This window comes from Athene cunicularia, assembly GCF_003259725.1.
Source record: "Athene cunicularia isolate RWA chromosome 6 unlocalized genomic scaffold, athCun1 chr6_part2, whole genome shotgun sequence".
Lineage (NCBI taxonomy): Eukaryota > Metazoa > Chordata > Aves > Strigiformes > Strigidae > Athene > Athene cunicularia.
The window spans coordinates 3,255,677-3,283,511 of NW_020799106.1; the positions used below are offsets into that span (position 1 = coordinate 3,255,677).

At 41.0% G+C, this 27,835-nt stretch overlaps 2 protein-coding genes and 1 long non-coding RNA gene across 9 annotated transcripts in view; 2 read left to right on the forward strand and 1 right to left on the reverse strand.

The window, feature by feature from the left end:
• Positions 1–5,549, forward strand: part of PHYHIPL (phytanoyl-CoA 2-hydroxylase interacting protein like) — a 55,287-nt gene extending 49,738 nt beyond the window's left edge. Inside the window, exons 4-5 of the mRNA XM_026852065.1 lie at positions 775–892; positions 4,198–5,549. Coding sequence (XP_026707866.1) covers positions 775–892; positions 4,198–4,732 — 653 coding nt within the window. The 3' untranslated portion in view covers positions 4,733–5,549. The remainder of the gene's footprint in view (positions 1–774; positions 893–4,197) is intronic.
• A 236-nt stretch (positions 5,550–5,785) lies between these two features.
• FAM13C (family with sequence similarity 13 member C) overlaps positions 5,786–27,835 on the reverse strand; it is a 52,261-nt gene continuing 30,211 nt past the window's right edge. For 3 of the 7 annotated variants that reach the window (XM_026852059.1, XM_026852060.1, XM_026852057.1), the window contains 9 exons: positions 24,902–25,112; positions 23,810–23,948; positions 22,313–22,394; positions 19,840–20,051; positions 13,877–13,960; positions 11,093–11,188; positions 9,663–9,862; positions 8,046–8,147; positions 5,786–7,266 (listed from right to left, as the gene is read on the reverse strand). In XM_026852059.1, coding sequence (XP_026707860.1) covers positions 7,143–7,266; positions 8,046–8,147; positions 9,663–9,862; positions 11,093–11,188; positions 13,877–13,960; positions 19,840–20,051; positions 22,313–22,394; positions 23,810–23,948; positions 24,902–25,112 — 1,250 coding nt within the window. In that variant the 3' untranslated portion in view covers positions 5,786–7,142. The remainder of the gene's footprint in view (positions 7,267–8,045; positions 8,148–9,662; positions 9,863–11,092; positions 11,189–13,876; positions 13,961–19,839; positions 20,052–22,312; positions 22,395–23,809; positions 23,949–24,901; positions 25,113–27,835) is intronic. The other 4 variants (XM_026852063.1, XM_026852058.1, XM_026852062.1 and 1 more) reach the window with 3 other exon arrangements.
• Positions 13,973–17,010, forward strand: LOC113481961. The gene is made up of 2 exons (XR_003398751.1): positions 13,973–16,616; positions 16,858–17,010. It is a non-coding gene; the product is annotated as an uncharacterized LOC113481961 (long non-coding RNA).

The window sequence follows — 27,835 nt, forward strand, 5'->3', positions numbered from 1 at the left end:
TGCCCCTCTGTTCAGCAATATTTAGGTGCCCCAGAGGGCTGTGCCTGGCACCACTGCTTGTCCCAGGCTAGGAAAGGAGACTGGTGAGCTGCAGGGGAGCAGGGCCACGTGTGTGCCCATTGCTGGCTACTAGCACCTGTGGAGAAAAGCCAGAGTGGCAGCTCCCTAACAGACAGCTTGCTTAAGAAATTCTGCTGCTCTCCCTTCTCTGCGTGCTGCGCAGCCCGAGCACCACCAGCACCCTGGCTCAAGGATCAGTTGACTTGTAAGTCTTTCTTTGGATGCTCATCACCTGGTGCCAGTGTGCTTGCCCGTGTGAAAGCCGAGTGCTGAAGCGAGCTCTCTGTGAATCCCGTGTTGGTTGAGATGCCCTTTAGGCTGAGCCCTAAGCAAGCTTTGTTAGGTACGTGACTTGAACCGGGTATGTTGTAGCAACCAGTTCATGAAATGACATACTCCAGAGAGGGCAGCTCTCAGCTCCTCTCCACTCCCCACTACAAGCAAACCAGGAAAACCTGGGCTGAAAGTTGCTGTGGGCTTGCAGAGTATTTGTGGGGAGAGGAGTGGGGGTAATCAGGCATGCACGTTCCGGCCATTTTTCTCTTGCCCCTGTTGGAAAGTGGTGCTGGGCTATGTGGTTGCTGGACACCTGCTGCTGCATGATGTGAGGTATGTTACTGTGAGACCCTGTTCCCAATTTTAAGTCTGCACGTCTGGAGAGTATTGTGGGTTTTTCCCCTCCCCCCATACTAGCAGATTGTCTTTTCTTTCCAGATTATTCAAAAGTTCACCTAGCACAGCTATTGGAAAAAGCTGAAGTGATTGCAGGCCGTATGCTTAAACTGTCTGTTTTTTATCGGAATCAGCACAAAGAATACTTTGATTATAGCAGGTAAGAAAGTAAACATATGCAAAATTGTTTGGCAAATTAAGGGAGTAATGAAAAGAAATAAATGGAGGCAGCTGTGCTAAAGCTAGAGCAGAATGTCTGGATAGTTTTTTTGTCAGTTCAGAAGGGATAAAAAAAACCAACCACCTCATTTCTTCCACCTTGTTTAACTCAGCACTTCCATTAGGTAATACAAGTTTGTGTTTTGAAGCAGAAGCTGAAGTCCTGACAGGGTCTCCAGCCTGATTACACAGTGTCTGTTATCACAACGGAGTGTTTAGTAGCCAGATACTTCTATTGTACTAAGAAGTTCAGAGTGAGACGTCTAATAGTAAGCATGCACAACTGTGTGCATTGGTGTTTGCCTGCATACAAGGCAGATACGTGTAAGTATTTGCTCTCCAAGTACAACCGCCAGATTTCTGTGCCCAAATGTAGTAACTAGGGCTCTGCAATCTGATTGTAAATTTACAGATCATGTGGGGAGGGAGAGGGGATGATGTTTAGACAATTTTACAACACCGTGCTTCAGCTGGAATGAATAAATGGGGTAGCTGGACGTAGGTTCCTTATTCCTGTGGGACACCCAATGTGCCTTCGCACACGGAACCAGAAGCATCATTACAATAGAAAAGAAGACTTTTCAGTAGAAGGAGTGAAAGCTCACGTGCTGACTGGGCAGGAGCAGCCACCATGCAGAGGTAACCTTCCACTGTTAGAAGAGGCCAGGTGAGAGGTAAGCGGTGTGTCCACATCTGCTTGAGCACAGCCAGAAGGGTGGCAGCACAGAGGTGCCCAGGGCTGCTGCTGCGCCACGTAATTCCAGATTTATGGGGGTGTCACACTAGTACCTGCTGAGAACTGAAAGCTTTTTAAAACTGGTGTGGAAAAAAAAAAAAAATACTCAAGGGCGTTGAACTCCAGTGAAAAGACTCCACCACCCTTGGGACCGTTCCCACTTTGTAGCTGTGAGTATCTCCTTGATTTCAGGAGTGGTTTGTATATTCCAGAGCATGGGGTTTGCTCTTTCCCCTCTGTGTTTTGGAAGAATTATTTTATTGCCCATAGTGGCAAAGCTGCAAAACTCACTGGAGGTAGAGACTAGATCGCAGTTGTTGAGGCTCTTCGAGGACCTCGTAAATCTCTGCAGCCATCCTGGACTAGATACCACAGAAGGGAGATGCCTGTGGTGGTTCTGATTCTCATTGAGCTTTGTTTTGAGCTGTGTAATCTTAGTGCACCTGCCTTTGTGTTTATAGTGAAGAGTGCCACTGAGGTGCATTTTATAGCTGTGGTTTTGGCCTTGTTCTGCCAAATGTGGCTCTTAACAGATTGCACTGTATCCTTTCCCCTCCCTCCTGTTCTTTTGGTGTGATACAAATGGAGACAAGTTTGTTTTCTCTTCTGTTAGTGAGTTAGAGACAAAAATCTGTGTCTTACCAGGTCATTATGAAGCTACACTACCTGTAACCGTCTGCTGGTCACCTTTTCCGATCAGAAATGTGCTGATACGGTCACAAGGGCTAGTCCCTCCACTTGTTCACCCTTCAGAACGTGACGCTAGAAACCCGAACCACATGCTTCCGTGCAGGAAGAACTCCTTATCGTACCATGCCTGCCAGTGGCCTCGCTGGTGTCAGAACTAGTAAACAAGCTTGGAAAAGCATATAGAGTAGCTCTAGTAGCGTTGGCAAACAAGCAACTGGCACGGTGCGAAGGCACCAACCCCAACACCTAGGGGTTGAAAAGTGGGCGCTTGTGAGTGGTGTCGGCCAGGAGCGCCACGAAGCAGCTCGGATCCCCTCGAAGACTTGACCTATAATTAGCCTAATTGGCCACTGGATGTCACTATCTTGCCACAGAAATGGGGCTACAAGAAGCCTGGCTTTTCAGGTTGAGGAGACGGCGGTTATTCAAGCTGGTTTTATTTCTCCTCAGTGATTGCTTCAGTCAAAAAAAAAAAACAAAAACCAATTGTACACCCCTCCCATCAATGCCTTGTGACATAGGGCTTGAGACGATGTCTGTAGTATTTGAATGGCCCGGAAAAGTTTTGAAATTTAGCTTAGAGTCAAGTTAAGATATGCTGCTGAGGAGATTATAAATAATGAAAAAAAAAAACAAAAAAAAACCACAGTTGGAGACATTAGTAGGTTTATTTAGGGCTGTTTTGCCTGTATACACTGAATTTGTTTGCTTTGACTGCTACATCCTGCTTTAATCAAGTAGAACTTTCTCCCGCATAGCACCATTTTACCTGGAGCTGTTCAAGTTAAAAGCAGAGAGAGAACAGGCTGTCTTGGCTAGTTTCCCCTCCCCTCAAAAAAGAAAAAAAAAAAAAAAAAAAAGGAAAAAAAAGAGTAAACTTCTGGAGAGGTGTGGGGCACAAGTTCTGGGGACCATCCTTCCAAACATAAAATCTGAGGTGCTAAGGTGGATGAGATGGGGTGTTGTCAGCTGTTCTCCTGAATTTCGCAGCCTAATGCTGGTGAGGGCAATCTGGGATTTAGGATTTTAAAAATTCACTTGTTACATTGAATGCTTCTTCTCACTGGAACCAAATTGAGCTCAGCTTGCAAGAAAATAAAAAAGTTAGTCTCGTACATTTTTTTTCCGCCCTAGGACTAGTGACTGCAGAAGCTGTATACCAACCAAAGGGGAAACTAACTGAATTGCCTAATACTCTGTGCCCAGCTCAGCTCTGATTGAAGTCAGCAGTAGACAAATTAGACCTGAAATTATCATTTGGGGGGGAGAAAAAAAAAAAAAACCTATGGCAGACAGTCCATTCCTTCCTCTAAGCTGGCTGAAAAACATCATTCAGAAATAACTTTCACTGGCAGTTTTCTACATGAAATGTGTGCTGCCTATGCTAAAAATAGCAAACAGTATATTCAGCATCTTGAGACCGACTTGCAATTTTCAACATGTGATTAAACTAAAATGTGTTTATTGTTAGAGTGGTAGTGGAAGGCTGAACAAAACAGCTAATTAAAGATATTGGTGGTTTGGGGGCTTTTTTGTTTGTGCTGTTCTTTGCCTGAATATAATAGCCCACAGCTCGCAGCTGACAGAGAAGCCAGACTGGAAAAGCAGATTTTTCCCCTTGAGCAGGAGTTACTGTAGCTCTTTCTGAGCCTGGCCTCAATGGTTTTCTTGCTCTTACGCCCGTGATGCTGACCACAGATTTCAGTTTAACGGTTTTCCTTTGTGTCCCTTCAGTACTTCACCAAACAGCATGACAGCCTAACTTTCCACTTTTTCTTTAACGTGTTTCAAAATAAACAATTCCAGTCATTCATTTGTAGAGAGCATCACAGGAATGCTATGCAGCCCTCTGTTAAGGATAACAGTGGCAGCCATGGCTCTCCGATCAGCGGGAAGCTGGAAGGCATCTTCTTTAGCTGCAACACCGAGTTTAACACTGGGAAGCCACCCCAAGATTCACCGTATGGAAGATACAGGTTTGAGATTGCAGCTGAAAAACTCTTCAACCCAAACACTAACTTGTACTTTGGAGACTTCTACTGCATGTACACAGCCTACCACTACGTCATTCTCGTTATCGCCCCTGTTGGATCGCCGGGAGATGAGTTCTGTAAGCAGCGCCTTCCTCAACTAAATATAAAAGATAATAAATTTCTGACCTGCGATGAAGAAGACGGTGTCATGGTTTACCATCACGCCCAGGATGTTATTTTGGAGGTAATTTACACTGATCCTGTGGATCTCTCCCTCGGCACAGTTGCGGAAATTACTGGTCACCAATTAATGAGCTTGTCTACTGCAAATGCAAAGAAAGATCCCAGCTGCAAGACCTGCAACATCAGTGTTGGACGTTAAAACTCCCCTCGTTACTTAGGAGCCTTCCGACCTCTGTTGCCCATTTCCATAGTCAGACGTTTTGTCAGAAGCATGCACATGCCGCTGTCACCAAAAGCAAACACGAGTCTTCAAAATCTCCAATAGCGTTTTTAGTATTTCTTCTCTCCCTCTTTCCCTTCTGTCCCCTCGATGCTTTAAATGATTAGAAGTCCTGGATTTCTTTCTGGCAACCATTTATACCTAGATGCTGCAAAAATTGTTTTCTGTTTCTTGCCAAACATAAGAAAATCCCTATATAAACTGCTTTAGCAAAATAAAAATAACGGCTTATAAATGGTGTTTAAATATGCATTCATTTTAACTACTGAACAAATACTGGGGTAACTCCAAACAGCATGAAAGGTTGTAATTGCAGCATGATTTAAATTTCAGAGCCTAGAAATGTCAGCACTTCCAACGTGTTGTTCGACAGTGTTATTTATGTTATTTATATTAGCTAACTGAAAACAGAAACTGTGTCTTGACATAATAAATATAATAGAAAAATATTTTATTTGTACTGTTGTATAAAATATTATACAATCATATAGAATATATAGATTACATTTTAATATCAATTGTATACATATGTCATGAAATCATTTTCCCTTATCAAAGATGTAGTTTGTAAACTTCAAATAGCTCTGTATCTGTTCCTGTTGCTCTAGATGACTTTAATTAAAACAGATTTACGAAGGAGACCATTTCTGATTCATAAAAGTTAAGTTATAAATTATTATTAAGTCAGTACACTGAAACAACAAACCTCTGAGAAATAAAAAAAATTCCTTTTTAAGTGTTCATACTTTTTCCTCCAAACTACTTGAAAATGTGTACGTCTTCAAAATCATGCCAAGCCATTACATACGATATAAATACGAACATGGCAGGTACATAATAGGCTTTAGAAAATGAAAATCTTCTTACCAAGATAGAAAACAGGTTCCTTATACTACATGGTCAATACAAAATGACAGTTAAAGTAAAACACTAAACGTGATTCAACTTATTCAAGTCCCTTTGTTTTTTTAATCCTTCCTTTATGTCTAGGTATTTCCCAGAGTCCCTGCATTTAATTTCTAATACAAAACCCACTGATAATCCTTCTGTTAACAGTCCACTTTTCACACAAATGGCCCATCATAAATAGTGAGAAAAATTCTCCTTAATATTACAAAGTGTGGTGCTCTGAAAGTTAAGAAAGATGCATAATTCCAATGGAAAAATAACTTTTTTATAATCTTATTTTTAGTAAACAATTAGTCTTGCGTTCCTCATCAGATAACTGTGACACTCAATTATATACCATGTACTTCATCTATCCAAAATATCTCAGCATAATGCAATAATCGAGTATTGGTTTAATATATATATGTGGAAATTTATAACACAAGAAATACTCTGACATTTTACAAAGTGCATGCGTCTAAACGAGCTTTGGTTGTTAGAAAAGCAACTGTTATAGCATCAGGCAAAATAAAGTGCAAAGTTTAATACAGAAATTAAAATCAGCATGTAGTTGATCTATTTACTGAATTCTTACGTACCGTGAGCCAGGTCCTGTGAACCATAGAGAAAAGGACAGCAGCCAGTGTATTTATTTTATCTTTTTCCCAGCAAACTGTATCTATTTCACTTTGCCAAACATTTTCTCTTACTCCCAAAAAAAAACCAAGTAGTTCCATTTGGCAGTCATGTTCTGTCCTTTTTTTTTTTTTTTTTGCATAGGCAGCATCACTTTGCTCTATTCCCAGAATTTTAGACCAGATCCTGGCACTGGTTCTTTGCCTGCACCTTTCTTTGAAGCTACTGGAATTGAATGGCAACTCTTGTCTTGAAAGATAAGAGTATGTCCATGAGTTTTTTCCTCCCTTTGTTTTAAGATCATGGGCTTTTTTTAATCGAGTAAATCAGCACATTGAGAACTGACATTAATAGTTAATCGTAGTGCATGTTAATTCTGGAAAGAAATGTGTGGTACGTTACATCATGTACGAAGATGTACTGGAAACCTGGAGAGCATTTCCTCACGCTTTTTAAAACTTAACAGTAGGTTAGACTGAGCATCTACTTCAGTGTCTTTTTATTTCCTAACATTCTCACAGTGCACTTAACTTACTTCAAGGCTTTTTCAAAAGGAAAAAAAATATATACTATAGTCCACTCACCCATGCTTAATATGCTTGCATATTGCTGTCCTCGCTCATCCCAGCTAGTATAATTGGTAAAGTGCATCAGAAATCTCAGTGTGTCAAATAATTGTGCGGCAGACCAAGATCTGTAAAACTACTTCCTCTTTTTCATTACTTGTTTGTTTGCTTGTTTGGGTTTTTTTTTTGTTGTTTTTTTTTTTTTTCCTAGCACACAATATCATGGCATTCCATTCACTTCAGATTGTTTTGGAAATGTCATGCTTACTGATGAGAACCTCCAAGAGCCTGATTTTGGCTTTAGTGTGCTTGTATTCGGAGTATTCCTCGGCCATTGGCACCCGATCTTCTTTTTGAGGACTCCTATGAAAAGCAAATACAAGTGTCATCACTTTTCTAAGCAAGAGGAGAAGCAGTCTTTAAAAATAATTCTGCAACAACCAGTGAGGATTGGTTTGGATTAATTTATTTTTTTTCCTAACTGTAGGTGACTTAAAGATAATTTGACAGGCCCAAAAAGCTCTAATAGACAGAAGTGAGATAAGAGTATTTAAACTACTGCATTTTTATATACCAAGCAATTTTCTTTCTTGTCAGCTACACAGGAATAACTACTTCATTCTCAAATATGCAGAGAAGTTATTACATAGTGCTTTGAAAACTGTTACCAGCTTACTGCATGCCCATATCCCCCATGGTTTTCAGAAAAACAAGTCTGCGAGATGGAGGGAGGGGGATAAACAAAGCGTGAAAAAATTGGCAGTATTTATCTACGGGTGAAAGAAGTGGTTTTAAATCTGTCCTTTAAAAACGGCCCAACTGTAATCCCTGCGGATCAACATCCTCAGAAAGACTCTTTAGGAGCCTCCCTTCAAGCTCAGGATCGTCCCTGTGCTGAGGTGGGGTTTATCCCATTGCAGGCACGTCCTGGAAGAGCCCCAGCTCCAGCCCCATCCCCAAGGAACCAAGCAGGGAGAGGGACATTTCCACGGGCACCACACACCTCCATGGCAGCTACCAGTCCCCAGCTGCAGCTTCTCTGGCCTGCTCTCCTGGGAGTGCCCTCCCGAGCAGAAGCAAGCACGCCTGAGCAGGCGCCCAAGGGGGACGAGCAGAGGGTTTACGCTGAGCTGGTTATTTACCTTCCCGTCTGTTTATAGAATTGTTCCTCAAACTCCCTCAGCGCTTTGCGAAGCCTTTTCTTATCTGCTCTTGTTTCTCTGAGATGTTCAAGCAGAACGGGCCTGTAACACACAGACAAGGACATGAAACCCCCATCATGTGCTTGGCAGCATTGTAAAACCCGTGGCTTCGGGTGACAAGGTGCCACGGGCCCTGAGCCGTTCCACCACAGCCTGCCAGCGATGGGTGTAACTGCCTGCACCATCACACGCAGTGAACACTTGTGCTCCTTCCCTTTTACTAGCATTCTCACCCTTCTAATAAAGTGAAGGCAGAGGCTCTGTGGGCCACATGGGAGGAAAAGCTTTCAGGATTGAGTCTTTTTAACGGTCTTAATTCTGCGTGGAATTAATGGAGTTGGCAGGGCTCCGCACGGCCCAGGAAATGCTTTGCATCTCCTTGGCTGAATAAATATAGTCCACATCCAAGCCCTGCTCCTAAAGGCAGCTGTTACCAAACATTACTGTGATGCAGTGGAAATGCTAGTGGTACCCAGACTCAGCATTTTTGGAGGCCATGTTTTAGCTGGTATTTGGTGAATAATACCAAAATTTTTAAGCAGAGAAAGAATTCCATTATGACATATGCAGCCAGTCATTTTTTTTTTCCATAATAACAAAAAAAAATGCCCAGAAATATCTTCACAGCATTTGTGACCAAGTTATTGCATACATTATTGAGTTACATAGAAAGCCAAGACATTTTTTTTTTTGAGTCTCAGTTTTGGTAGATCTAGTCCATTCCAGTTATGCATCTTTAATGCTCCCAGTCGGTCAAACCACAGGAAGGAGGTACCATCCCATAAGCGATGAGGACACGCCGTTCCTGGCAGGCATTCTCTTCACAAGGTGTCAGGGCTGAGTGCTGACAGCCCATGTGCATGAGATTGTTGTCTCATGCAGCCTGAACTTCTTAACTACAAATGAGGCCAGTGGCTTTAGTTTGGTTTTGTAACAGAGTGTAGGAGGGGGGTGGCAAGTTCTCTGGGCGCCCAGGCACTAATGAGTATTCCTCTGCAAGAAGTTGAGTGTAGGGGCTCCCAGGCGTTGTGTGCTCCTTCCCTCAGTCACCCGGTGCTGTTCGTGTGTCTCGTCTCTGGCAGTTTTACATCACTCACAGTCACTCCCAGCACACACCCCCAGAGGAGCAGACTACCCTGCTTGGCCGAGCTGTGCTTTGTTTTATAGCTGCTTTGTAAGAACGTGTAGTTAGGTATCTAAAAATTCTGCAGAAATTATAGGTAGGTCCGTGTACCTTTGCTATGCCACTACGTCATATCTACCACTCTGTATATGGAGTTATTTCTCCTGTCTGCTTACATTCCCTCACCTTTCTCTTCGTGGCCTTGGCACAAAGTTGTTTGAATCAATAGCTCAAACCACAGGTATGCTGCCCAAGCAACAATTAGCCTCTGCCTCTTTTCTCCCAAAAGAAAACACTGAATCACTCCTTTGGTATAGAAGATTCCCATGCAGTAAGTATGGGTCATGTTTCTTTCACAAAGTCTACATGAAATATTTTAAAACATTCAAGAAAAAAAAAAAAAAAAAAAAAAAACAAAAAAAAACAGAACTTACATTGTTGCCTCATGTAAATTGGACATTGACAAGGCTGTTTGCCTGAAAACTTTCTTTTCATCCAGAGGTGAAACATGTGCAGGCTCGCTCTCTGCCTGAGAGTAACACAGGTGCTCATCGACGGGGAGGCAAGAAATTGGGCCGGATGATAACTCATGGCTGCTCTGAGAATGGTCTTCATCTGAGTCTTCCTCCTCCTGCTTGTGAAATGCAAAGCATTATTAAATTTAGTTGTTTACATTACAATACTAACAATTAATGGGACGACAAACGTAACGAATTAGGATCTGACTTCCTGGAGCTTTTCACTGAAACAGATTACACATGTTGGAAGCATTACCCAGCTCTGTGTGAGATTGTTCATGAGAGCTCTCGTGGGGCTCACCGAGTTCCTCTGTATTGCCCAGCGTGACTGAACAGGACAGAAGTTGGCCCTGCCTCCGAGTATCTCCAGCCAGCAATTTCCTTCTGTGGACTCAAAAGCCTTTATAAGCAGCAAAGTTGTAAAGAACGTTCTGCATCTGTGTAAGCAGCGCAGTCTTCCTGGAACCTGTACTCCTCATATACCACCTATTTGTATTATGTCCCGAAATTCTGACTGTACAAGAATTGGAGGCAGCAGTTCCACAGTTTTATAGCTACAAATGTTAACTACCAACATAGAGTGATGTCGCTCTGTTCCTCACGTTCCTTCACCCTCAGGAAAAGCTGAACTTTTGAAGCTAAGGCTTAACCGTAAAAACCCCTAAGAAGTAACAAGGGAATTTCAATTAAATTTTTCAATAAAATATCCATGGCCATGTGTACAAAGATTTATGCTAGGATTTTTCAAAGAAATCTAAAGCTCCACTGTCATCTAACAAGGCAATATTACATAGTTTTTAAAATCAACCCAGCCCCAATTACTATTAATTAGTATTTTTGATAGACAGGTTAATTCCAAATAGCCAGATTCCACTGCCGCTACTCACAGTGAGGCCAGTAATTGATATACAGTAAGTGAGACTATGACATCAATATATTATTAAAGTACTAGAAACGATGTTTTTGTGCTACATGACTGATAAAAGCACTGCCAGTAAAATACAGAAGACAGATACAGTGACCACATAGTGCTTCATGGAGAGAGAGAAGTTTCCTTCTGTGTTAGGTGTGTTGGCCATCGTAGAGAACTAATGCCAGCCTTTGATCTCTTGCCCAGTCATTTGAGGCGGTTGCCTCAGAAACTGCTGCCATACATTGCAACCTCAGGGACACAGGATTTTACGGAGCTTTTGCTCCATTTGAAATATCAGCATCCTGTATTAACCACTGAGCCGATTCTTCAAATAGCAGCGGCTCTGTTGCTGTCAAACTGACCTACCGGTCCAAATCAAACACAACATTTAGTAGGTTTTCTTGACAATGGATACGAATTATTTCCAACTTACAATTGTTGTGATCAGAGATGGAGTTGCAAGAAGTTTCTTGAGAATTCTGTATCTGTCGTAAAGAGGTTTCATGAGACTCTTTTCTTGCTTAGTTACCTAAAGAGAAATCATAACAAAATATAGTCCTCCAAAATTAAAAATTAAAAGCAATAAAGTTCTCAGTTGCTCCTGTAAAGCTGAGAAAGCTATTAGAAGGATATGACCTGATGTGTATTTTGCTTCCATGGATATTCCATGGGAACTGTAGTTGAATCCATGCAGTAAGGAAATGGCAATCTAGTTTCTAATGGAAAATAACCAGTGAGGATTCCTCACCTCCTCGGGCCACATCTGAAGATGCCAGTGGAGTTGTAAGAGTTAAGGGAAGGTACGCTGCTGCTGTGCATCGCCCTGATATCTCACTGAACTGTAATAATGCCAACAGGCACCTACAATAAGGGAGGGCTGCCTGGGACAATGTCCTCACGTCCCGAGGGATGGAGAGCGCTGGGGAGGCAGCCTGGGAGCCTCGGTAAGTGAGCTGGCTCCGTGCAGACCTCCCGCCTGCCTCCTCCACTGGAACTGCCTTCCACAACTGGGAGCGACCGGCTGGTCGATTGGTTTGCTCCTGCTCCTTTATGAGCACTAGGAGCATTGATTTGGAGGAGAATATTATATCAGGTATGAAGAGGCTGATCCAGCCGCAGATATTTGTAAATACAAAAATAAATCTTATGGGAACTAGCTGTGCAGTAGACTGACTTACTGTGTTCAGGGAAAAGAGAGCAGATCTCACAAGAAAAAAACAAAACCAAAAAAAAAAAAACCACCCCACAACCCAGAAAACATGTTCCTCAGTGATTAAATGTGAAATTTGAAAACCCGTCCACCATCAGCCTCTGCTCCTTCACTGCCGTGCTGCTGTAGTCATAATACTCTGACTATGCACCAGTTTGATATTTTTTTCTGATGGGTTCTCTCTTTGTACTCCCAAAGGAGATTTCTACAATAACTGTGACACTGTCTAGGACTGAATTTTGCTATTTGCTTTAAAAAAAAAACAAAAACAAAACAAAACAAAAAAACCCACAACACAAAACAAACAGCCAACTTTAATTTTTTTTAAATAGACTAAATTTCTGATTATTTTCTTGGGATACCATTACACTGCATTCAAATTAACCTTTCAGTAATGCTACGGTGTGATATTTGTTAAATGACAGGACATGTCATGGGTTGCTCAGTTCAAACATCAAAAGTCGGGAGTCTTGAGGCTTCAGCAATCAACACTCAAGTACTCTGAAAATCCATTTTCTGCGCTGGAACACCTCTTTGACAGCAGAGAGGCACCTGGTTTGTTAGCTAATGTCTCCAGTGTGCCTCTGCCTGCACGGTCACTGGTTTGCCTTCTCCAAGCCATCACCCCCTGGTTTTTACACACTGCCTGAGCTTCCCTGGAGGATCTCTCATCCCCAGGCCCCCCCAGCCCTGAACTAGGCACAGGGCCTGTGCTTGGTGCCCAGGGTGCATGCAGCCTCTGCACCCCTTTCCCTCAGGAAAATACACTGATAGAGATACAAAGATTTTACAAAAATTTGCTTCTCTAAGAGACATGATTATTTAAGTATGCAAAGACTGTGTGGAGTGTCTCCAGACTGCTTGTTTTTTTTTCAACAACAAGAGATCATGTAAAAAAATCTCCCTTAGCTTCCATTTCCGTGCTTTAAATTCTTGACTGTCCCTGAGCTTTCTGTGACCTTAAGTCAGAGCTGTTTGTCAGACCTAGGGTTCCCTGGTGGCAGCTTACTATCACAGATCTCTCTTTCCTCATGCAGTTAGCATCTTCTTGCTCAGCTGGTTATGGAGCTGTTTCACCCTTGAAAAGAAACCCCGTGCTACAAAGCTTACCCTGTTATTCTCTTTTCTATCTTTGAATCCTCAAGTCTCTTTTACCTCTGTATAGCACTAATAACTCAATTTCTTTTTTGTTCTTTTCCTCAGGAAATCTAATTTCTTCATACCCTTCCTATATATTCTCTCCATCCCTCAGCTCTTATTCCAAGCCTAAAGAAGATGAACAAAAATTATTTTATCCAAGATGCACAGATTGAGATCACAATGATTTTTAACAGCTGACATGTTTTTGGACACATGCTGGTACCACTCCCCTTTTCCTCCACAATTACTAGTCAGAAAGAGACAATCACAAGGATACAGACATGGGCACCAAACAGGAATTCCTCAGCTGTCTATGGACAGATTCTCAAATCATCCTCTCAGTGGTGGCAGTTTTGTTGTTTTGTACCTACATTCAGCAATGCAGTCCCTTGAAAGGATTTTAATTAATAGTTTTAAGTGCTGCTGTGAGATAAAAGAAAACACAGGTGACAGGTCATGTCATCTTTGTAGTCCATGTCTCAGCTGATGCCCTATAAACCTGTCTCAGCTCCGAAACATTCTAACCTTTCCTAAGTCATAGCAGAGCTGCAGTGTGCATGAGCCACGTCTGCTGTGGAAATACAATCCTCCACCTTTATCATCAAAACCTGCAGCTTCCAATCATGAAGAGAAATAACGGGGCCATTAGAAACTTGTGTGTGTGTGTGTTGTTTTTTTTTAAATAGAAACCAAATTCGTCAGTATCAGGCACTAAGCTTTATACCTGAAGATTAGTTTGAAATAACTAAAATTACATTAATCATGTAAAAATTCATCTAAATGTATTTAATATATGAGTCCAAAAATATTTGTTAGAGAAGTTAGATGATAATTTTTAATTTACCTATCTTTCCATGGTATACTTACAGGTTGTCCATGAATAATCTCAAAATATAGTAGACATTTCTGAAGATTGATTTTTTCCAAAGCCATTTGCTTTTTTGTCATATCCTATTTAAAAAAGTTATTTATAAGATTATGAGTCAGGATTTCATGACAAGGGTACAGGTACATATCTGTTTAATAATCTGTTCTCCTCAGATAAACATTAATAATGAATTCTCCTTCTGTCCACACTGAGGTCAATGGGGACTTGGCATTAATTTAGCAAGAACAGAGTCCAAATCTACATGAGTGAAGTTTTAAATGAATCAAAGTACACGTTACCCTCTCAAGGGCTAATGCAAAGCTGATGAGAGCTATGGAGACACCTCTGCTGATTAGAGTAGGCTCTAGGTTAGGCCTTTTCCAGTGGAAAATACCCTCTATCTACTTTGTCTGGCCAAAGTGGAGTCTTTGGGGCCTGACCTTGTGCTCTTTCTTCTGGAGAAAGATGCATGAATAAAAATGTACTGAAAGGCTGGAATCTTATTTTTCCTAACTGTCATTATATAAAGATCTAATACCTGATTGCTTTGATTTCTTTCAAAATTACTATTCTACAAAAGCAATTTAACGAGCTGAAAGTAGGAAGCGGTATCAGGCTATTGACAGAACACCGCATCCTTATCTGGAAAGTTTCCGAGGGAACAAGCTATTGGTCTTGGTCAATAAGGCAAGAATCTTCATGTGTTGCTCGATCAGAGCCTGCACCTGAAAAGTTTTTCTGGGAATACCGGTTGACAGAAAGTCTAAATGAGCAGGAGGTTTTGCTTGAATATCTCTGGCAAACTGCACGCACGTGAGCTATATCTCATCGGTTGGGTTTTGACAGGGCGGGCTCACAAACAACAACTGCATCATATGAGTTGAAGGTCTTGGCCTTGAGGTCCCACAGATCTCAGTGCGGTACTTTCTCAGAACATTTTGCAATGTTTAGGTAACATCTATGAATAATCGTTGTAACAAATATTTTTCTCATCCATGCTAGGATGAGATTAAGGGAGATCTGTATGTTATTAACTTCTATTTGCCAGATCAATTCATAAATTACAGCCAGCATTCTCCGTTATACATTATGATTTAGTTGTGACAAATGAAAACAACAGCCATTCTAGACAAAATACTCAGAAACTTGCAAAAATGCAGAGATGACGTTCTTCAACTTTTTAATTATTCATCAAGAAAATGAAATAGATTTTCCTTGGCTGGTAAGGGATGAAGAACAGAAAGCTTCAGCTATGCAAACACAGCCCATATGGAGTGGAATGATAGCTTCCCAATGAAATCCCTAAGTAGCCAACCATGGTGATACTATGGTGAACACCCCGTAAATGCTGAGCATACTAGAAAAAGGTGTGCTCTCTAAAATGAAATGGAGAAGTAATCTGATCAGCGGGCAGGGAATTACAGCTGGACAGAATGCATCTGTAGAACCGCTGTGGGGAAGCTGCGGGAAGTGAAGGCCCTTCGGTGACGATGGGGACAGAGGTGGCCTTTCTTCCTCAGTCGCAGTCCTTCCTCTTCTGGGCTGCACGCCTGACACAAGCAGTTCATTTCTGTTCCAAAATCACCATGTGACTCACTGCTACCAGAAATAAGAATGTTTCAGCAATGTGATTTGTCAGTCTTGGTGATGTACCAGGATATGGATAGGTGCCTGCTGCAGAGAGCGCACGATTTAACGGGTATGTCTCTCTTCCTCTCCCCCTCTTCCCAAGAAGATCTGCTCCTGACACTTGCATATCTTCATCTGATGGGAAAAGCCAGGAGCATGTGAAGCTGCTGCCAGTTTCCCCAGTCTCCGCCAGATCACAGCAGATCTGTATGAACCAGGGCCAAGCTGGTGGGGATGAGCTGAGGGGAGCTCATCCCACACAACGAAGGAATGTGAGGAACGATGGAGTTGGGGGGCAGGGGGCCGGGGCGCCTTTCTGCAGAAAGTCAATGACTAGGGGTTTTTTTTATTCACAGCTCGGATAAGAGGTTTTTTTAATAATTAGCCTCTACTTTTTAAAAATATATCAAGCCCTGAAGAAGTATTGTGTTCTAACATCAGAGAGCCTTGCAATTCAGCAGGAGCAAAACCTTTTTTTTGCTGCCCCAAATGCAAAACCAGTGCAGAACCACTTATCACACCTTAAAGGTCTGCCGGAGTTAATCACTCCAAAATTATCTGTCGTTCACATTAAGTTCTAGCAGTGTTATAAAGAAGCTAATTTGTTTATTTATTGCTAGTTCTACAATTAATACAAGGTTAATTCTTTCAAAAACTATTAAGCCTGGAGCAGCTGAATGGTTTAGGAGGAAACAGAGAGCGATCATTAATATTGATTTGACACATGAGAAACAATCTCAAGAGGGTTTAATGTTTGGGCCTATTTCATTAGCTCATTTTATTAGCAGTCTCAAGACAGGTTTGTATTCAGCTAAGTTTGAAGTGGGTGATAATTTCAAAATCAGAGAAGACACGTGGAATCACAAACTACAGAATTGTCTGAGACATCTTAGGACTGTAGGCTGCACACAGGAGCATGAAATTCAATGTTAATTAAATAAAAACTCTGCTTCATTGCCAAGGAGAAGCTGAACTGAAGCAGGTCAATAAGGAGAGGACAGATACACAAAGGGACCCAGTCTGAGAAAAGCCTTGGGGGACAGACTGCAAATGTTCAAACACTTGCATAAGCGTAAGGCAAAAGTTGGTTTTGACAGAAAGAAAGAAAAAGTTGGTTTTGAGAGAAAGAAAGAAAAAGTTGGTTTTGAGAGAAAGAAAGAAAGAAAGAAAGAAAGAAAGAAAGAAAGAAAGAAAGAAAGAAAGAAAGAAAGAAAGAAAGAAAGAAAGAAAGAAAGAAAAGAAAAGAAAAGAAAAGAAAAGAAAAGAAAAGAAAAGAAAAGAAAAGAAAAGAAAAGAAAAGAAAAGAAAAGAAAAGAAAAGGAAAGAAAAGAAAAGAGAAAAGAGAAAAAAGAAGAAAAAGGAGCCTACACGTAAAGATAAGGTAGTAGTTTTGTTTTCATAACTTGGGATAAAGGCACAGAAAATACTGTAATACAGATCTCTTCCTCACTAGCCAGTTCCCTGAATGCTTGTCTCTTTTAAGCTCGCTGTTGTTTTTCCAGGCCAAATCCACAAACTCTGCGGACAGACAGTACGACAGGGAGGACTGAGCCTGGCGGAGGCCTCTCACCCTCAGAGGCAGCACTCCGTGCCCATGCGGGCACCAACGGTGGGTTCCCAGCCTGAGGCTGCCACGGGGGCACGTGTGGTGGCTTAATACAAAGCAGCATTTAACCCAAAAATCGTAAGAAAAAAAATAATAATTAAAGAAAGGCAGCAAGTGAGATGAGACAGGCATAGAACGATGCCAGTTTACTTCAGCTGGAGGTCAGGCCAGGTCCGACTGCAGCCGGCTGGGAAAGGCTGAACCGCAGCTGAGGGTCCCAGGGCTGCTGCTCCTCCTCGGCGTGGCTGAGCAGCACCTACATCCCCAGATTAAACGTTCAGATTGCCTTAAAAGTCAGGAGTTGGGCTTTGGAGTTGAGTTTTGGGGCTTTGGGAGGGGTTTTTGAGTAATATGATTCAAATTATGTCTACTTGCCTTTTGGCTCCTGAACTCCTACTTTCTTGATCTTATTCTTTTCTTTATTTTTTTTTTTCTGAAGCCTTTTATTAAAAATGAGATGAACTGTTGAATAAATCACAAGCTCTCAGAACAAGGAGCTAGTGACACAGAGAGTAAAGGTTGCCATTCCTTTTTGGGCTACTGATTTATTCCACAAGCCAATCCCAATTTTCTCTACATCTTCTCATTCAATAACTTTAGGGTTTGTTTGCAGGAGGGGTGTTTTGTTCTGAAAAGCACATCCCGCAATTTCATATTCAGATCTTGGGGTTTGTCCTCTTTAGATATACTGGGTGGTTCAGGATTTTACTCTACACCTCTGTTAAGGACACACATTCTCTCATTTGGATTTCAACAGGGCTTTAGAGGCTTTCCAGAGTTGAACTTCAGGGGAGAACTCAGCAGGCTTTTATGGAAACACTATCATTGCCCAAAGTAACTAAATCTTGAAAAAAGAAACATTTAGCTGCTGTTAGTTTGCTATTAATCTAGGTCAGATTCTGGTACAGGATCTAAATGTTATATACAAAATAAAATATTGCACATAAAAAAAATCTCTACAGTAACACCAAAGTTTCATGTAGCTGAAATGAAGCCTTTGATCTTCGCTGTAACCAGCAGACGTCCTTGATTCATTTCACATCATCAGTGCTATAAACCTCATTCTCCCCCAAAATGTCCAGGATGACTCATAATCAAAACCCAATCATTTTCAACATTTTACTTAAGAGCCTATAATTTTGAAATAGATCAATTTAACTTCATGTTATTCCTTTTCAAGCCTCTCTCCCAGAGCAGTTTCATGTAACTTATCAAACAGCTTGGCTAACAGATCGTTCTCTCAACAGAAGTTCTCACTACAAGAATACTAGAAGAAAATAAATAAGATTTAAAAAAAAAACAAAAACCACAAAAAAAAAACCCTTCGAAAAGTGCAAACATTTAACTTGCATTACAGAGTTCTCTCTGAGAATATTTCAAGCCAGCACTGCCATTGCACAGATTCAGGAGGGTCTCTCTTGGAAAATCAGAAGTCCAATTAATCAAAAATGAGTGGGGCAGAGACACATACCCAACTTACTCTCCTAAGAGAGTTTTTCTGGGCAGGATTTCCTCACTGACACCTGTGTCTTGGTGTCATCTGATCTCACTCCTTACGTAATAAAAAACGTTTAACAGCTGAAAATATTATCATACAGTCTGCACTGTTGGGATTTTAGGATTACATACAGAACAGCGTGGTTTTGTTTTCTTACAGAGGAGTTCTGTTTATGAAACACTTTTTCCATTTCTTGCTTTGAAAAAGTAGTTTATAAAAAGAAACAATTAAAAAAAATCAATCATGTATGCAGAGCTCAAGATCTCGGAAGCATGGAATCATTATGCACAGTTCTAGTTTTCATACAGTAACCAGCTGTTTAAGAAACAAGAATAGAAGCAAAACAAAAGAAAAAATTAAAAATAATCTCTACCGGATACTTTCTGCCACTGAAATCCACCCAGAATCATTTCTTAGTTCTTGCATTGTTTAGAATTTAGGTCTTCTCACTCCTTGTCTCCCTCACCCCCTCCCCTTTTTTGTCCATCAGCCACAGTCTAAATGTTACTGTCAACATTTAGATTTTTAGGTACCTTTGAGGACAGAATTTATTGTCTTGCTTGGCTCTATAGCATCAGGAATAGAAACATCACATGACAGCAAAAATAGCCAAAACCTCCCATATTTTTATGGGCAACATCTATTGCAGAACAACAGCTCTAGACAGACCCTATAATGTGCCAGCAGTGTAGAGGCACAGCGGAATTTTAAAATATGTACTAGTTTAAAAACAAAAAGAAACTGCCCAGCCAAGCAAGCACGTTTCATGGAATATTGCTCCTCCAGTTAGAAGAGTAATGGAGAACGTGGAAGTGCAGAGGCAGTTTCAGGCCAAGTAAACGTACGAGATCAGAAGGGCAAAGCAGTCTGGGTGGTTGTGCTGTCTGTGTGATCTTAGTGCAGTGCTATCGACTGGGCAGGGGCTCTCAGCATTTTTCAGGTGAGAGGGGACCTTCATTCTCAAAATAGCTTCAGGGACGTTTTAAGTGACACAGTTTCTGCAGACTCAAGATAGGATTGCTTTTGCTGTCACCACCTTCAATACGCTGGAACATGCACTTGCTGTGGGCGCCACCTCACAGCTCCCATCTTTTTAGAGAGAAAATGCACTGCGGTGCCAGGAGACGCGGGATGCACACGCACCAGCATACCCTGAGACAGCTGCACGCTAATTAATATCTGCCTCAGATGATAAAGTTCTGAAAGAAACAGCCGTACTAGTTAAATACCTTAATAGTCTCAGGAAGGTTGAAGTGTTGTCTTTTCTCCTTTAATCGTCTCAACACACTGTCCATGGTTTCCTCTACTGAGGGTGCTGGTTCCATGCTTGTGGCCTCCTGTGTCCCAGCCTCTTTAGGGGTCCCACTGCTTTCACGATGATCATTTCTTTGGGGTGCTCTAGAGGTACAGTTTTGCTCTTCCGACATTCGGAGTTTCAGCTCTGAAAGGCAAATTACTTAATAACTAAAAAGATTAGAAATATTTACAAAGAAGTTTCCTCTGACACTACAAGAATAAAAAAAAATCATCCCTATTTCTTGCATGCAATTATTATCATACTGCAGTTGTGTAGGAAAGTAACTCTGCTTCACTTCGACATGTAACATCTTTCACCTGGTTAAAGGGAAATCCAATGGTCAAGGGATGAGATGCATCCAAGCCAGGGGAACTTAGAGTACATAGGTACTTTTTTTCCTCCAAGGCCATCTTTGACACAAAAAGTGGGGACTGAGAAGGCTCTGGGTTAAAGAGTGGGGTCTGGGTAGTGCAGAATTTCGGTGGGAGTGGGCTTAGGAAAGGGGCTTAAAATGACAAACAGCACTTGAGGAGAATACCTGTGGGAGGTTGCGGGGGAGGATATGGAAGCAGAGCTCGCTCTCTCCCCCGTCTCTCTCTAAACCTGCACACTCTCAGTTGATTCGATGTCTGGTCAAGTAAGAACAGGCCCAAGCCTGCTGGGAGGATTGCTCTCTAAGGATGCGCTCCTTCACAGCTACCTTCCTGGACAGGAGGCAGTGTCCTTCAGCCACCTGCCCCACTCTCACCTAGCCGTGCCCCAGAGCCCGCCATGCCAAGCCAGGCTGCTGGAGCCACCTACTCCCCGTCTGCATAACCAACCCTGCCCCTCCCTAGCGCAGTTTAAACCATAACCCTCCCTTCCAGAGGCTGCACTGCCATCCCAGCCGGGCTCCTCACGGGAGATCAGCCACTTCTCGGCAGAAGACATACGGGTTAGAGTGTGTCCTACCTTCCCCCGCAGCCTGCCTGGATGCGATGAGGTATGTACGTGTATTAGCTTGACACCAAGCCAAAGACCCTGGAGCTCTAGGAACCAGCACAGAGCCACAAGGAAATTGAATTAAGGTCTGAACGAGCTCCCATAAAACCAGGCTTTGTTCCGAGCATACCCCTGGCTGGTGAAGGACCCTGGGCAAGGTAGGAGATTGATGGCTCCAAATGTGTTAAAATTATTGAAATCCGTGCAGAAACAGTAACATTTTTTTTCTAACTGTGACGGTCTGAGGATACAGGCCAGGTTTGTAGGGAAAAACAGTAATTTTTAGTAAACTCATAGAGCTAGGAAGGATGGGCAAGCCTTACAAACTTGAAGGACCTACAAGCATTTGAGAGCATTTCCATTTCTATTGCACCTGTCTCATGTGCCTCATGAATCTTGCTTCACTTAAAAGCAGTGTCGTTATTCAGGATAATAAAATTAAGAGCGTTCACAGGATCGAGGCATTTTGGATGTGAAGGTGAGGCTGATCTATGAAAGCTAGATGCCCTGGCTAGCTGAAGAAATGGTTGAGTCCAATGGTTGAAAGAGATAATTTTCAGAAAATTAACTATGTAGTTTGGCCATTTCCTCTCATTTGCCCTCCCTGGATTTGCAACACAAAGTCTAAGGGGAAAAAAAATAATCTAGTAATCATGCAGTATAGTGTTTAAGTAAGAACTTTCCAGAAATTTACTGAAAGATGAGTTGCTAATTCTTTATTTACCACCAGCACATCCTCTGTATCTACCAGCTTAACTATATCCAAAACAGAAAGATAATACTACACTTTAATTAGTGTTGAGAATACATTTATAAAGGGGGAAAAGAAGATTTAGATAAATTATAAATAGCCTTAAAAAAAAAAAATCAATCAGTCTTGGCTACATTCTTCCTGAGGGCAAACATGTGATATATCCACAGATGTTAATGGAGTGGTATGTAGACAGTCAAGGGCAAAACTCGACCCTCAGGACCAAATCTAGTCTCAAGGAAAGATCAAAAAAATAAAAGCATTAGAGTTGTGTAACCTCAGTCCTAAAGAAATATTTTGCACCCATATCTGTACTATTACAAGGACACTTTTAACTCTGCAGTTCTGCAATTCATACGCTCATAAAAAATATTCAGAATGACATTGCCTTTTGCATGAATGGCTTTAGTGATGAGGGAGAGATGATGTCTTTTTCCCCTTCCCCTTTTTTGGTCTTGTTATGAGGATTGAACTGGTTTACTTTAATCCCTGATGTCAGGAATCAGGGTAAGTCATATCACCCCATATCTTTGTTGTCATTGGGAGATTTACTGCCATGCACTGTGAAAAATAAGCAGAGCACTGAGGTTAAAAACTAACTCTAAAATATTCCAGGTACACTCATACTTCCCCAAGCTTCAGCGATAACGTGAAATGACATGCTATTAGGTACCTTTGAGCTGCTTACGACCTTTGGCCAAATCATTCATCCATTTCAGAACTTCGGGATTGGAAGTCTTGTCACCATGAGAAGGCTGGATGTAAAGAAAAAAGGAAGAATAAACCCAAAGGAATTGATGGTTATACAATCAAACGTATCAAAACCTCTCCACACACAGTGCGCTAAAACCGTCCGTAGTTCCAGCTGCACTATATCACAGTGTCATGCAGAGCATGTGGCTTGATCACGGTACTAATTTATCATGACTTACCTCTCCCCGTTGTGGCACAGTGCTACATGGATCTGAGTAATTTGACTCAGATCCTAAAAAAAACATTCAGGTCCCTGACTAATTGGGTAAGTAATCTCAGTGACTTCAACAGGACAGATCAAATACCTAATGCTGGTCAAGTTCCTAAGTGATTTCCAGGATGGTAACCGAAGTCCTCTGTCCCTTGCAGAGATAAGCCCCTACTGCTCTCAGACAGGGACTTTCTTGGGAAACAGCACTTTAAAAATTTCAACTGACCTGCTTAATTAATCAAATGAAAAAAAAACCCTGTGCAACAGAATGATTTCAAAAGCAACCAACAACAAAAGCTTTGTATATTGGTTCTTTGCATTTAGAAGATGCCTCCAATTTAAAATCAATTTACTCTGGATCTTCAAAACTCAGATTAAAATGGCAGAACACTTCTGCAAAACTAAACCTTTGAAATAATTTCTCATGCCAGTGTGATGACTGTTTAGGTATGATATTTTACTCCTAAGAGTATATAATGACCCCAGGGCAGTGCAGTTCACAAATGTATGTAGGTCTGCAGTCGTTGATGAGATTAAAAGGGAACGCACAATTTGCTTAATTTCCATTTTAACGTAGTCACAAGCCATCACAAATTTCCCAGTTTCGTATTGTACGCATCCTTAGCATCAGGGATGTTTTGACATGTTTGAACTGCACAATTCACACGACACAAACTAGCTTGGTGGGAGCAATGATCTTGCATGGAGGGCACAGAGCACACCATTGACCTCAGTCAACGCCGCGCCAGCAACGCATCACAATGTCCAGTCCTCTGATTTCTGCCAGCAGCTTCTGCTGAGCCCCGTGCTCTGGAGGTTTGCAGAAGTCTGCCTCAGTGAAGGAATCTGCACAGCAGAGCAATGGTTTCCAAGCAAATGACTTCTACCAAATAAATAAGTAGCTTTTCATCCTTTGAATCGTTCTGGTTCACAGGCCTGTTAGCTACGTTTCACTGATTCACACTTCTCACACACAAATACGGATATTTTGCAACAAAGGTAATCCAAAGAAAATGTAAATGAGAGTCTCAGAACTACTGCATAAACTGAAAGGTGACAAAAAGATATTCCCTCATTGATGATTTTTTTCTATTTCATTTTACCAAAAATACCCTTTCTCCTATTGTTTTGCATAAGTTTAAACACACTGGGATTCTTGCCTGCATCTCGTAGTATTTCCCTTTATCTTTTCAATTATTATCTTACCAGATATTTTTTTTCTTGCTCAAACTTTTCTTCATACTTCCTAATTTTTCTCTTAAGACTCTGAAGATGCTTGGTAAGTTGTGCTACTGTTTGTGGTTCTTTGCACTCTTCACAGTTACATCTAGAAGAACTTCTTGGCCTGCAAAACCCGAAAGCATAGTAGCTGGATCAAAGAACTGGCTATAATGTGCCTTGTTTTAGACACACGAAATGCTTTCCTACCACTTCAGAATTTGCAGCTAGGTTCTTTCACAGGGTACAGACAGTTTAGTTTTACAAAGGAAGCATAAAATAGTTGCTTTTGCTTAAAGCTACCCCTAGAGTTTGCTAATGGCTTCACCATCTGTCTTTCACTCTCTCTTTTTTTTTTTTTTTTTTAATTGTGGGATTTCTAAATATTTTCCAAAAGTTTAATCTAGTAGGTTACAACCTGATCCTGTATTTACATTTAACATCCACATCTTACTTCACTAATCTCCCAACTGTAATGGGAGACTGTAATGACATGATTTCTAAAAGTAAGCTCAGGGAGCTTTTTTTATTACTGGGAATAAACATTGTCATTTTGAAGGCAGTTTCTGATCTTTTGCAATTGCAAATCAATAGATGTGATTATTATTCATATAATATATATTCATATAAAGCTGACAGCTTTGTATAGAATCTTTTAAGAAAGTTTGGTTTCTCTCTAAAACTCACATTTAGTTTCTAGAGATAACGTATATGGGCTGTTCATATGTTCTGGGACACATCTAGTGAATGACTCAAACTATAGTTGTATTACAGCTGAAATTTTTATTATTATACCTTGATAGCCCTCTCTATCTTATGTTTATTCATCAGCCTAATTACTAACATTTAAAACTGTCCTTGCTAACTATAATTAACAAAGACTTCAAATAATATTGTACTGTGTTATGACTGAAAAAAATGCTAGATACTATTTCTGGTATTGTAAATTAACCATGTCAAAAATATGCTACAATCTGAAAACTTCTTGTTTATGACATAACAGTAACCACGAAAAGTCAAAGATTGTGGATCGTACAAAAATTATTTAAAATATGTAAGAATTAAAATATATCTTCTTACATCATGAAGGGTTGAGCACTTGGTGGAGAAGGGGCAGACTCTGTGTCTAAATTAAATCTCTGGCTTTGGCTGAAGATAGAGCAGCGTGGTGACAAAAGAGGATTGTCTCCATCTGTAATGTGATACAGCAGTCGACTGGTCCCTAGGGAGTGATGTTCTTGTGGGCTGTTGTCCGTGTCATTCTGCCCGTCTCTCTGGGCTGGCACAGGCTCTAGAAAGAAAGAATAAACCAATGTGGCCTGAGGGTCACTGGCAAGATAATTAGCTACCTAGATAAATACAGGTCTATACTTAGGGGAGTATTCAAGGCGTAAGTATGCAAAGTAAACAGCAAATAGTTCAGTAAAGTATCACATGCAGGATGAACAGAATACTGAGGATGAGGCAATAGAAAGGACAGTTAACGGCTTAACATAAAGCATTTCTGAGTTCCACAGGAGAAGGTGGATGGGTGTGTTTGTAAACTATGAACTATAATGTAAAGATGGAGAGTTTCCCAGAATAGTAACATTAATTATATTTTCATAGATCTATTTGCTTTTGAAAGCCACATTCCTGAAGACGATGATGGACGTACAAAACAAGTTTAACTTCGTGATTTAGGATTTAGTCCTTGGGTCAAGAGAAAGGCAGATCAAAACTATAATATGTCCTGATGCTAAGAACCTCCAGTGTTGCTTGCAGTATCCTGCAGAATTTCGTTAAGATTTGAAGTCACATACCCATGGGTCTAAAGAACACGAGATATGAAAATAACAACCAGTAACATTCAAGGTAGTTATCCGAGGTGGTGTGCAGTGACGCCCACCTGGAGGAGTTCATGCTTATCTTACTGGGTTAATATTCTCTTGGACTAGAAATGGAAACCTCACCTCAGGTGCCTCAAAAGGTAAAATGTGTTTTATGGAGATGGTCAAGCTCGAAGTCAGAACGATTTATACTGGACTGAAAAAGTAGGAATTGGTGAACCTCATCACCCTGACTCTGTTTATGGGTAACACGGAAAATAACAGGCACATTACTGAGCCTCCTTCTCGGGAATACCCAGAGTTCATCATCCCTCTGCTGTACCCAGGTACATTAACGGGAAGAGCCACTGAGTCCTCCTCCTCACCCTCAGTGTGTAAAATGGGTGAGGGTGATCTAGCCTAGTCGGTATTTCTGCTGTGAGATGATTGTGCTTTAAAGCAGGTTATACCTTTAAGGAGAAACTCCACGCTCTTGTAAAAGCTCTTCCCTCAAAACCAGTTAATACATGTTATAGGAAAGAACGTGCTCTTCCGTCACAGGTTCCCCTACATCAGTTTCCACACCAGATGATACCTTATTTATTTCCTCTAAACCCATGTATATATACAGCCTTTGAATTCATCTCTGTTATTTTGTATTTCCAGGCAGCGTGCGTGTCATTTCTAATCAGTATTACACTTGCAATATAACATGCATTCTAATACATTGCACAGAATCTTTTTATTCAATGGAAGTCCAAAACTGCACAGAAAAAAGAAAAACAAAAACCAGCTATACATGGATTTACCCACAGAGGAGCAGGCAGGTTTAGAAAAGTTCTTTCACCTTCACTTTCTTGGCATTTTCTCCTTTCTACATGGGACACAACACTCCCATGGTAAGCAGGTATTTCTTTCAGGATTTTAATGGAACCTTTACAGTACATTTTATTTGACCTCTGCCCAACAGATACTGAAGCTACAAATCCCTTTTACTGCACTGGGGCAGCGGGGACAAACCAGCTCTGAATGGCACGCTCCAAAGAAAGCAACTATTGATTTCAAAACTAATATTTTTAATCATTTTATCAAGCACTATCCAACTGTTTATGCTTTACAGACAATAAAAAATCCGGTTGTATATTGTACAACCACAGTTTCGTCTGTCATGGAAAAGATAGACGCAACTTTTGTATCTCTAAGTTCATCTGTTCTAACAGCACCATCAATTATAATTACATTAAGAATTCTCACAATGAGACAATGTTGTTGATTATTAATTCTAACCTAGCACCTTCCTCTAAGTACTTCATACTCTGTAGGTCAAATTCAACACTTTGATACCAGAGCAACACTCAAAACTTTTAAATTGTGTATAAGATTCAAATCCTCCCACAGAGAGATTCAGAAAGGTGCAATGGTAGAGCACTGCGCCAGTAATGAGAACAGCTGGAATAAATGTTGTTCTGCAAACAGAAGTGTTGTCTCTTTCTGGCAATAAATTTTCCCTATTCTGTAAGAATTTTTAAAAAAATTAAGCTTTGGTTGGGTTTTGTTTTGTTGTTGTTGAGTTTGTTTAATATCTGAAAAAGAATCTTGTCAGTGAGAAAAAACTGGCTTGCTTCCTTTTATTTCATCATCTTTGAACTTCAAGAGACATACCATCACTGTGAAGCACGTTGACTAAGAATAGTTTCACTATTTCTCATGCTCCATTATTAAAAGGAAGAAATTATTTTATAGTCATATTAAGTAGCACTCTCCTCATTGTGAAAGGAAAATTATGTTATTAAAAAAAAAAATAAAAATCATCCCGTCTGTGTACGATAGGTGCAGGAAAGAAGTTCCCAACATTTGAACTCTGATCTTCTGTGGACCTAGAAGTATTCCTCTTCCAGGAGGCAGCTCATCCTGCTGAGAACCTCTCCGGTCACAGACATTTGCTCCTTTTCACATTTACAACCGGGCAATTTTACAAGGCCCAACCCAGCCTCAGAAATGAAAGAAAAGTTCACATTCAAGACTAAACACTCCAGGTAGGACACATAGTGGCTGGAGCATCTCCAGTGTAAAACCCAACACACAGAGCCGCAGAGAATTCAGGGAGAGTGTTTTGCTCAGCTAGCAAATGAAAGGGAGACAACGTGCATGCCAGGTGAATTTGGGAATATTTCCCAAACGCTCGGCCTGTTCCATTTCCTTGGCA